The 12,698-nt window shown below is 33.1% G+C and overlaps 1 protein-coding gene across 1 annotated transcript in view; it reads right to left on the minus strand.

The window, feature by feature from the left end:
* Window positions 1–7,908, minus strand: part of LOC144854040 (brefeldin A-inhibited guanine nucleotide-exchange protein 1-like) — a 28,900-nt gene extending 20,992 nt beyond the window's left edge. Inside the window, exons 1-7 of the mRNA XM_078711920.1 lie at window positions 7,673–7,908; window positions 6,099–6,129; window positions 5,210–5,351; window positions 3,684–3,830; window positions 1,642–1,821; window positions 751–913; window positions 224–319 (exon numbers count right to left, since the gene is read on the minus strand). Coding sequence (XP_078568046.1) covers window positions 224–319; window positions 751–913; window positions 1,642–1,821; window positions 3,684–3,830; window positions 5,210–5,351; window positions 6,099–6,129; window positions 7,673–7,796 — 883 coding nt within the window. The 5' untranslated portion in view covers window positions 7,797–7,908. The remainder of the gene's footprint in view (window positions 1–223; window positions 320–750; window positions 914–1,641; window positions 1,822–3,683; window positions 3,831–5,209; window positions 5,352–6,098; window positions 6,130–7,672) is intronic.
* Window positions 7,909–12,698: the final 4,790 nt, after the last annotated feature.

Raw genomic sequence — 12,698 nt, forward strand, 5'->3', positions numbered from 1 at the left:
TCACAATGTCATGTGACGCCAAATTCTTTGTTCAATAATAATGCTAATAATATAGAAATTGGGAATATTCCTATTTCAATCAGTTAACAGATGATTGACTAAGCTAATGTGTTTAAGCTACTTGGTCAATAACTTATCAGTTAATTGCCGATTGTAAACATAGGCAATCAACTTCCATTCCTTGATTACATCTAAATTTTATTATTTAGTCAATTCAATATACCTTCTACATTAATGTTATCAACAATATCTGTGAGGATTGTCTTGACTATGTCTTCCACACTTTCCTCTGTACCAGCTCCATCCCCAGTTTCCATTCCTGTAAAATATATTGAAACAAAAAATCCACATTGTTTAAACAATCCTCTAAAGTATCCTTCGAGTGCCCTCGTGGGAGCAAAAACATACAAAACAACCAATTTTAACCCCCTGTTGAGTAGGATTAAGCTCTATCTACACTATCGAACTAATTTGACAACAAAAGTAACAAATATGGTAGTGATATGTCCAAATATGGTAGTGATATGACATTATCATGTCCATATATGGGCACATCACATTTTTTTTGTCACATAAACTTTGATAATGTAGACTGAGCGTTACAATGCAAGCAATGAATACATGTTTTGAACCTTGAATTTTAAAATAAATAATACCAATGGGTTTCTACTGTATTTGTAATTAGATGACAGGCCTATATATAATTGTTATTTATAAATCTTTTTCGAACGAATTATCTTAAGTTGTTACCTTGTTCCTCTTGAAGGTTCATGACCTCACCATTAACCATCACATTAGGTGTTTCTCCATCTCCAGCTGCAGTGTTGACATCTTTACCGCTGTCAGCATCATCATGTTCTTCACATTCTTTTTCTTTAGCTTCTTCTTCCTCTTTTATCTTTTGTTCCTGAGCCTACAAAATAAATTATTTAGATTAAATATATTTCTGTAGGGAGGAATACATTTGTTTTGTTTACAATGCTATAGGAACAGCCTTGCAAATCAGTAGGGATACAATTATGCACCTTTGTTCTGTAACCTACTTATTACAAACACCATGGAAAAATGGAATAGTCTAAAAACAAATAATTGACTTTAATATAACATTCATTTATTTAGCCAGACAATAAAAAGCAAAACAAAAATACAATCCAATTTCAAAGTTGGCCAGGAATTCCAAAAGTAAACTAAATTACTGTAGAACAAATTGAATGAATGTAAATAACTAATCTTTAAAAAATCAAGAAAACATGCACTAAGCAGCCTACAATCCTTGAATCATGACTAAATTTTGAGTGGTAAATTTGTGTGAGAAGACTCAAAATTCAGTATAATCCACCATTTGTGACACCCCTATTAAGGGGGCACTTCTATTAAGGGAACACTTTCCTGTGAAATGAACAAGTGAAAATTATGTTTTAAGGTGAGTGAGTGGCCGAGCGGTTAAGACAGTGGGCCCGTAATTACATAGCCATAACATCGGCAAGGGTTCGAGGCTGGTAGAATGGGTCTTCTCGGATAAGGACTACTGTACACTATAAACACACTTCCAAAAGGTCACCTTATAGCAGTACAGGAGGATAACAAAAATGACAACATCTTGATTTCTAGATCTTGTGATTGGCCATCTAGTATACTTACTGCCTGTTGCTCCATGCGAATGAAGATAACATTCAACATTTGCGTGAGCGTTGCTTTAGCTGTAGTTTGATTAATGAGGTTTTTGCTAGCCAAGTAGATGTTATAGCAAGTTCTAACAACATGTAGCAGTGTACCCTCATGTACTTCACAGGTGGGTGACGTCACAGCTGTCAACAGGGCCTAGAGAAATAAAAAGAAGGCATTTGAGGTGGTGCAAACAAATAGATAGACAAATATAGAAAGGACCTTTTTCTTGTCTAAATCACAAATTTAAATAGCCAAGACTCTCTATCCCACTACTGTATGTTGTCCTTTAAATATGGAACATCTTTCAAAAGGCATTTAGAATCCTCATAGCTGCTGCATACCTGTATGTGTTTAAAGCTCTGTCTACACTATCAAACTAGATGGACAAAAAAAGTGTGATGTGCCCAAATATGGCAGTGATATGCCCAAATTTGGTATTGATATGACATCATCATGTCTATATATGGGCATATCACATTTTTTTTTGTCAAATAAAGTTTGATAGTGTAGACAGAGCATTATAGATCCAAACGATCAAAGAAATATAAAATCATTGATACTAATTAGAATAATTTGTAAATAATAATAATAATTTATTTCAATTACAAATCAAACTATAGTAACTAACATTATTATTGCACATTTTATTGTACCTACAGTATATGTTTTATTTTCAATTTTAATTCATTCAAAATGCATGAAATACTCCAACATCCAAAAGTATGACAAATGGAAAAAGTAAAGAAAATTATTAATTTGTAGAAATACTTCAACAGGATCAGAAGAGGAAGTAATAAATAAATTCCGAGCGAGCAAATAATCAATAATTTTATCTGACAACATTCATTTGAAAAACATGCAGTGTATATCTCCGACCTTTACCATGTGTATATTGCTGACTACTAAAAGAGAAATTCATTACCAATTCTAGCTACTAACTATATAGTTAAGAGAGAATTATGTAAGCTCATGGTTTGTATGTACTAGACTCTAAGCTTCCCTGCTAGTCATAAACTGTATTATTAATAATTATTATTATAATAACATTTATCATTAAGCCTCCTTTAATCACAGAAAATCCTATACAGTAAATACCATAAAGTAACACTGTGTATGCCTTTTATTCTATAATGATGTTTATTAATCAGCCCTTACTGTACTTCACCATGGTAAAAACTAATATGATTGATAGCATCCATATGGTACTTTAAATAATGGTAAATATGGTAATGTTTAATCAAGTATTCAATGTGTATATTGCTAATATCAGCAGGGTATTATGGCAGTAATTGAAAGACTAGATACACAAGACATTTATTTATCAAAATGCTATAATTAGTTCTTATATATAAATAATCACACAGAGATGTTTATTTAACCGATTCAACTTGTTTCACACTTTCATGAGGAATGTAATCTACCTAAGTACGTGATTTAAATCAAAGCCAGGTCATAATAATAACATCGCAGGAATTGTTAAATGTCAAAAATTACCAACACATTATTTCATTTATTATCTATTATTGTGATTCTTTGTTTGTAGGGACATTAAAATTGTATTTGTATTTTGTACTATATAATGTAGTACTTTACTGTACACCAGAATATGTTAGCAAAAGAAATATTAGTTGCACAAAAAACATTTTTACTAAAGACACCAATAAAATTACAGTAGCCTATTTACTAAAAGAATGAATTGAAATAACTCTTAACAGGGACTCTGAGAGCAATCAAGTTTGTTAATATTCATGGGTTAACTAACTGCTCATTACTTGAACAATAATAAGTAGAAAATCATTTTTTTTAAATGGGGTGGTCTTTTAAGTGGTGGCTGACATGAAGTAAACAAAAATAATTTTAATAATAAAATTAATTAAATATAATAAGAAATACAGTAGATTCTGGCAGAATCTGTATGCTATAACATTCCATACAGTAACACAATTAGAAAGCCTTTAGTGCACATGTTTTGTGAAACGTGCATTATAGTATGGCAAGAAAAATAAAATATAAACCTTAATAATCTGAAGCTGAACGCCCTCATCTGTCTGTGTTCCAATAAAACAACCACATATTGTCTCCACAATGCGGTCAATGAGTTTCTTGCTGGGGTCAGTTGTATCTGGCCCCTTCCCAGTTAAATGTCCATATGCTATTAGTTTCTAAAGCAGACAAAAAAAAACATTATTGAAAATATTTTGCTTTGTAGTATTAGAAAGATCATATAATAACAAAATCCAATCAACTCTCACTCCTGGATACCCTTGACTAGCCGATAATAACTTGCCCCAATTCTGTATTTATTGTCTTTTTTTAATGTTAGTCCACCAGTCGACGTTTCGATTTTTGCCTGAGTTTGCAAGCTCAAGTATTGTACGTATGAAACGCCAAATGTGCCAAAATATTTATCTTTTTTTCTAATTCATTAAGTCAAAAATCCATCTGGAACCCAGACTATGTCTCATTATGTGGTTTCTGGAACGTATGGATTTTGGAGAGTTGACGTAAATTTTAACATATTATAAATCAAAACCATCTAAAGGGAAAATGGTAACAAATATTTACAAGGGGAATTTTACAAAACGAGAGGCATAATAGAACGGTTGATCAAAAGATTGAAATATCAATGTGAAAAATAAATATGGTGAATAACACAACTGTTTTGTATTGTAAATTTCAAAAAAACATAATCAGTTACTTTTGTAATAGAAACATGAAGAGATATGCAGTGAAGCGTGACTAAACTAACATTAAATCATAAGAAGCCAAGAATGCCTTATCTACAGTATGCCAGCATAATCCTTGCAAATTTATACATAAAGAATAGTCTTCTACAATGTGCTATTATGTATATTATTTAAGAGTGCATTACTGTAATTGACAAACGCTTCTTAAATAAATTAAAGTCAACAACTATGTGGTTATATATCTATTTAATTTATTTCCTAAAAGGGATGACAGGATTACCATTAAGATACAGTGACAAATATACATAGGTTTAACCATAAACATTACTGTACATTGGTTAATATTGCTATTATAAACTTAATCATACAAATTAGGAGTACAATGAGGATTGGAACTATCATTTTCAAGAACAAATAAGTAAATTATACAAAGCAAGAAACACCAAAGGATGTATAATTTACTCTTGTTCTTGAAATTGATTAAATGATGGTTCCAAAACATCGATTCCAGTAAATCATTGAGTGAGTGCGTGTGGCACATTGTGTTAGACGTTGGATTACTGATCGTGAGACTGTGGTTCGAATCCAACTCTTGCATTACTTGTATCCTTAGGCAAGACACTTTACTTATATTTGCCTCTCTCCACACAGGGGTATATAAAATGGGTACCACCAGTTAGATCAAGACACAAATTTGCACTGATTATTAGCTGCATTATTATGGGAGTATGTTTCCATATATGTGCTTGATCCAAAAAATGACCAGGGTAATAATGTGCAGCGCATTGAGAGTTATGCACTACAGTATAAGAATGAACTATTATTATTATTATTTATTCCCTACTTTGTCTTACCTGTAGACAATCAAGTGCAATATTTACAATACGGGCAGATTTCGACTGGCATGCCAACTCAAAAGGAAGAAAGTACTTATCAGCTGCTATGATGTTGATGTTGCTTTGTGGTAACGGCAATGCTGAAGATTCCTTTGGGCTCCTAGCAAAAAAAAATGAATGGCAGGTATATGCAAGGATCCTACTGGGTGGAGGTGGTCTTCCCACCAAGACTAGCTTATTTTAAGGTATTTAACACCCAGCCCAGGAAATGTTCAGGTATTCTACTATACACACAACCTAATGTTGATACCTCATAAACTTGAGGAACCAAACCCTGAAAGTACAGTACTGTAGAGTGTTCATTTTACCCACTCACCTTTACCACTAGAGCTCTACTCTACAGTTTTTTGGACATTCCGAGTGAAAAATAACTTTATAAAATGAAAATCAAACTTCAATCAAAGTTAAATCTGGCTCAATATAAATTTATATTGAGGCAGATTTAAAACTTGTTTGATTTTGATTTTTTTTTATCTACCCTGCCTATGCAGCTCTTTGATTTATATTTATAAAAATGACATGGATCCCAAACATCATAATTAATCATAGTGTACTGTATCCTCAAAAGTCAATAAGAAACAAATTACCCCTTTCACATCGCATAGGAAAACTTGTTTACACACATCAGTTTTAATATTTTATAATATTTTTTATGGTAGAATATTTATTGATGGAGTAAGTTGCTCTCTTTGTCATTATGGCTATTTTTGCTCTTGGCATATTGACCTTTTTCGTACTAAATCAATTATAGTTAATTATTAAATTCTTGAAAATTTAATTTTCCCAAATGAATGTATTTTTGAAAATGGGAAAGAGTGTTTGAATCTACAGAAAACATGGAACGTACTTAGCTTCACCTTCTTCAGCTTTTATCTCACCTGGAAAAAAAAGAGAGAAATTATGCATGAATTCACAAATAAATTTTAAATGTATCTCTACACAATCATACCAATACAAAAAACATTAAACAAAACAAAACAGTTAACAGTATTTGACCTAGAACAGATTATACTGTAGCAATACAGTTTACAATATCCAAATGTTGTAGAGATCAATATTAATTACACTACAATAAGCGAGTGCTGGGAGAAAAAATCAATATTATTCAAAATACAATTAGATTTTAAGATGCATATTTTAATGAAATTATAAATTTACAACAATATCAAAGATGTTAATCAGTTAGTATAATTGCACAATTTTATGATATAATTTTTCCATTTCATTCTCAATAGCTTACTGGGATGGACAGTTTATTTATTGTAAAACTATTAACCTACAGTATACAGTATGGCTTGTGATATTGTGATATTTTTCTAGCCTGGACTATACTATTGTTTATCGATGGGACAACAGGAAAATTGCTAAACATGCAAAAATACATTTTATGTGACAAAAAAAATGTGATGTGCCCATATATGGACATGACGATGTCATATCACTACCAAATTTGGGCATATTACTACCAAATGTGGGCATATTACTACCATATTTGTGCACATCACACTTTTTTGTCAAACTAGTTTGATAGTGCAGACAGAGATGTACAGTAATTCATCATAAAATGTTCATCACAGTGCAAACAAGCAGTATGTGGTAAGAATAATAAAATAATTATAAACACATAAATCTAATAAACAAATAATCTTTAACTCATATTAACAGTGGCATACTGTACTGTAGGTTACATGTATTATAGTAAATCACTATAATCTTATTCATGTTTGCTTGATGATGAGTCACTCACGACCATGAAAAAATACTGAACAGACATCTATAGTTTAAACAATTCTTTTGGATATAGAATCATAATTTACCATGGGAGGGGGGGGGGGGGAGCTTAGAGGGTGCTAATTTTCAAATGTTTAATGATAAATGGTGTTCTCATGAATATGTTGTAATTCCTGGTGTAACTCTTAACAATTAAATTTCCAAATTGTGATTTGGAGAGGCATATAAAAGAAAAAGAAAATAGGCCTAGCTTATTGTAGTGTGAATGAGGTATTACTGTAGAGTCAGGCTGTTTGGACTTGTACCCATGCTACAGTACCGTAGATTAGGCTGGTCCTAGGTCTTGAACTCTGGTACCATAGGTACAGTAGGTAAAGACTACATTTTTGTTACACAAGTTACATAATTTTCAAGAATCAAGGAAATCTAACAGAAAGCTGAAGACATGTAACAGTAATTCTATGAAAACCTGACTTGTCTATTATTGAGTAGACCACACCAAGCCTTCTACCTTCCTTCATAATATACAGGTTGAATCTAGCTAGGCTTATCCTAGATCGGTCTTATCTATCTACTGACTATACATATACAATCGGTGGTATGTTGTTCTTCTAGGCTAGGCCTAGGCTATACCAGCTTGGGATGGTGGATACGCCCCCTTCTGCTCGGGGAATAATGGTCGTGTCTTACCAAGAGCAACTTCGCAAGCCTTTTTCAGTTGCGAGTTGTAAGATTTCTTCGTTTCTTTTTCATTAAGTATCTTCTCTAATGCTCTGCGTAAAAACATATTATTTGACTTTAGAGCGTCCTGCATCTTGTAGATTACTCAGGACAATGACCATAAAAATGAAATTGGAATAAACATTAAACAAAATACTGTTCTTTTATCAATAAAAGCAGCCTAAATTCCACATCACCGGTTCATGTAGCGGCCATACTTTAATTTTGTTCATCACGTGATCTACGGCTACGACGAGAGAGGGCTCCCTTACTAAAAAATGGAATTTTGTATTTTTCCAATTAATTCTGAGCTTGGTATTTCCCACATTCACCCACACTTTCTACAGAGGCCCCAGTACTAGCCAACCATGGTTAGGGCGGAGCTAAGAACAATTTTGAAAAATAGCTCGGTCCCCGGAAACTTATACTTTAAAATATGAAACGAAAAATATAAAGTGCGAGCCGGCGAGGCATGCAATGCTTGCAATTTACAGGCACCACACAACAACACAAGGCGAGCCACACACAAACGCCTAATTTAAATACATTTTACTATTTGTACAATTCGTAAAACATTTCAACTATACATATGCGGCTTCAATGTTTTAGGTGGGATTGTTATTGACCCGCCTTCTGTCACATCAAAAATGCACTAATTAGCCTCAAATCGGGTTTGGGTTCTATGGTTCACACTGCAGCCAGTTTACTCGGCTAAAAAAAATGGAAAAATTTGGAAACTCGGACTGGGCATGCGCACACCCCAAAGCACGTCTGGGAAAGAGAGTCTATGAAACAGATGCATGTAGACAGTAGTTAAGATTTTTTATAAGACTCTTCTTTCTTGTTTCTCAACTCTAGTAGATTGGGTTCGAACCTCTACTGATGTTTTTTTTTGGTTTTTTTTTAATTGAAAATAAATATTGTTTTTCTTTGATTTTGAAAGTGAGATATTTAGAGGGTTGAAAATGTCAGGCCTAGGCCTAAACAAGTGGACCTTTTTTAGTCTCGTGGACGCGACTCTATAGTTCACTATGTCGGTCGGTCGGTCTGTCTGTCTGTCAGTCTGTCGGTCTGTCTGTCGGTCCGGTATCACTATGCGTTTTAGCACGCGACTTATGGCTGTTGGCCTTGTTTAAAATCAGAATCAAAGTTGTATGGCATTCATTTTTCCATTAAATAGACTACTATGAAACCTCGAAATGAAGCCCATGTGCTCCTTCATTGTTTAGTTCTCTTGGGTGGGCTTCTTTTCCAGATGGACTTCTTTTCGAGATTTCCTTTGCAAACTAAAAGACTGGGTTCAATTCTCGCCCGGAACCTACATGATTTGAATAATCTTATAATGTAAAGAACAACAACATCAAAATTCAACAGTGTGGCGTGTTGACCGCGAATGACTAACAATACCGTCTTTCCCACTACACCTGCACAAACTCATTTGCATAATAACGCACGGCATACCAAACTGTTTAAAATAGAGCTGCGGAAATGACACCTATAATATTTTGAAACAAAATATAGAAAAGTTTTCAGTGTACCCCACCCCATTAACCCCATTCAAGAACGAAGACAAATTATCTGTTTAGGGCCTAAACATATTTATTCTGGGACGGTGCGGCCATTACAATACAATATTTGCATGAAACGGATATTTCAAAATACATATGCTATAATAATTATATTCTAATGTAAAAGATAGGACACGATGGAAATGTTGTATAAAGGAAGGAGATGGAAAATGATCCACCCTGAAAAGATATATTTATTTCTCTGAGTTCCACAAACATGCTTATTAGTGAATCTGTTTATTTACAATATTTTAATACCACAGTGTGCACTGGCGTGTTGACCGCGAATGACTAACAATACCATCTTTCCCGCTACACCTGCACAAACTCATTTGCATAACAACGAACGGCATACCAAACTACGGTGAGACATACATTCTCTTCTAAACACGTAACGAAGATAATAATTCTTTTTTACATTAAAATTGAGGGCGCTAAACATAACATTTACGAGATCAAATACATGTAGCGAAAGCCAAAAAAAAGAGTAAAAAATGTGCTCTCCCTGCCTCAGCACAAGGCCCTGCCACAGCCTTGGGGTCGTTTCCACCACATCACCACCAGATGCATTGCTAGTGCCTTCTCAAGATGTGTGGTGGAAAAGGGGACGTATAATTCTATGAACCCCAAACACAGTTGGTCGCATACCTTTAACTCTATTCCACCGACCAGCGTGAGAATCGAACCCACGACTAACGTGTTGTCAACACGACGCTCAGGCGACTGAGCTAACTGGTCATTTTGGTTTCTACACTGATATACGAACTTTGAGTGCCATATTAATTAATAAATAATAGGCCTACTTTGTAATTACATAAAGATCATAATAGAATTTTAAAGATATTTTAGGCCTAGGACGTCTTCGACCCAATAGTAGGCCCTATCAGATAACATATGATTTGTTGAAGTTGAACTGTCACTCTCTGCTCACGGTTTGTGTTTTTTTTTTTTTTTTTTTTTTTTTTTACCATATTTATTGAGGGTGATCCATCCACTCCTGGTTGTTGTCACGCATCAGTGAGCTTCAGTGAAAGTGGCTTTACCGAAGAGTCGATTTAGTCCGAAACAAACAAACAAAATCGCCCGCTGGCTAAATACATCAGTGGCAGTTATCGTCAAACAAATTAAATAGTAGGCTTATTAATCGCTTCTTGGAAATTATTCCATATTGAAAAACACTCATAAACCAATCAAACTAACAAGCTTTCATATATTTCTCAATATATTTTATTATATTCATATTTACAGAAATTGGTAGTTTACAAAGTAACGAAATCTCTTTCAAACAAAGTTCAAAACGTCTGAAAAAAAAAATAACCAGTACGTATAATGTATTGTCATAGTTGCATCATTTGTTTTCAAATTAACAATTATTAATAATTTACAAATGCCTAATTGGGTGTGACACCAAAATAAGAACAAGAATACTGTACGTACTTTTTTTAACGTACTATGGCGGAATTAAAATCCCTTCATGATTTTACGTTCTATAGGAGATGCGTAAAAAGGTGAATCAACAACAGACCATGGAGGTATCTAATTTTATACCTCCACGATCGAACAGACGAAAACACATGTTTTTAATTAAAGTTTATACATTTTATTAATATTTAATTACTGTATTCAGTACTTTCTTCACTTTAATGTGTTAACATGGTTTTGAAATAAAAAGTTTAAATGATTTTAATTGAATTCATATTCTAATATACACAATATATAGATACTACTGAAAACAAGATAAGAAGTAAATAGTGAATTGATAACTTCCGTAATAAAAACAAGAATTACATAGGCCTACAGGGGTTTTGAATCATTTCTTTATGTAATTTTACATCTCTTTATTATATTATTATCTTACATTAAAGGAAAATTAATTTCAAATTAATTTGACATAATGGACGAAACGATCGTATAATGTTTGAAGTACAGTGGGTGTAAACAGAAATTAATCAATAGGAATTATAAGGGTACATATTGGTGGCTCCGGAGTTTGAATTAAAATTTGAATTGAATATATTTAGCATAAGAAGTATATTATATACAATAATAATCAAGAAAGAAGCACAATTGAAAATTCCAAATTCTCACTTGGACACGCGTAGCGCTGACGTAACACAAGTGAGTTGACCAATCACAAGCGACAGTTCGGATGATCCATCATGTCGTGATTGGTTAACTACCTTTGTTACCTCATTACGCCGCGTTCAACAATTATATTGTGCACATTATTTACTTTTTTTGGTGATAAATATTATTAGTATGCAAATATTGTTCTAACTTTCCCAGTTTTTGTCATAATCATAATTGTATACCATAAATATAATTAGCACCTTTATTAAGTATACGAATTCCATTTGGTGATAATAATGATTCATTGTTTAAAACAAATGTAAAATCCTTAATTCTCCTGACAGAGTCATGATCACAAAAAAAGGACTTCGCTTATTAGTTTTTTTATTTATCAAACTTTTATACATCCAGTTTAAATAATTCTAAAAGATCTTTTCATTTCAAAGGCATACGATCTGTAAGTCAGCATATCCAAATATTATTGGGTTGAATTATCTTTTTACTTAATATTTTTTTGGTGAAACTAATAAAAATTATATACAATATTCAGCTAATTTAGTTTCAACATTATTTTGTTTTGAAAATTAACATTGTTTTAGTGGGAGGGAACAAACAGGAGCTACTTGAGGTAGGTAAAAAAGAAGGAACAGCTTCGCAAAAGTAACTACATAGGATAATAAAGTATAGCACATTTATGAAGTTTAACCTACTGTACTCCCTAAAGCGTGGTTCCCACTAGCGACGTAACGCAAGGACGTAACGCAACACAAGTGAATTGGCCAATCACAAGCGATGACTTATTCGCTTGTGATTGCTTACTGTCTATAACTTCGCTTGTCATTGGTCAACACGCTTGCGTTGCGTTTACGTCCTTGCGTTACGTTCTAGTGGGAACCAAGCTTTACAGCACAAACAAAAACCCTTAAGCTTGGTCTCTACAATAGGACGCAACGTAAAGCGTATTTTCCACTAGGCGAATTTGTTTGAAATTTGAATCGAAAGCGTCAGCTTAGGCATGCGTATTCATGTTTCGAGCGTCCAAATCCCTCTCTATGTATGCGTGTAACTTGACGCTTTTAATTCGCGCCAACAAATTCGCCTAGTGGAATATCGGCTTAAGAGCAACGCAAGTGATTTGACCATCAATCAATTATGTGCTGTATTTAAATTTAATAATGGTGGGACTAAAAAAACACAATTATTTTTTAATTATATTACTGACCTATTATATTTATAACATTTATAATTTTATACATATATATATATATATATATATTAGAATTAATGTTCTTTGCCTGATTTGTTTATATATATATATATATATATATATATATATATATTTATATTATAGTACGCAG

Source organism: Antedon bifida, chromosome 10 (assembly GCF_963402885.1).
Source record: "Antedon bifida chromosome 10, ecAntBifi1.1, whole genome shotgun sequence".
In the NCBI taxonomy this organism is placed as follows: Eukaryota; Metazoa; Echinodermata; class Crinoidea; order Comatulida; family Antedonidae; genus Antedon; species Antedon bifida.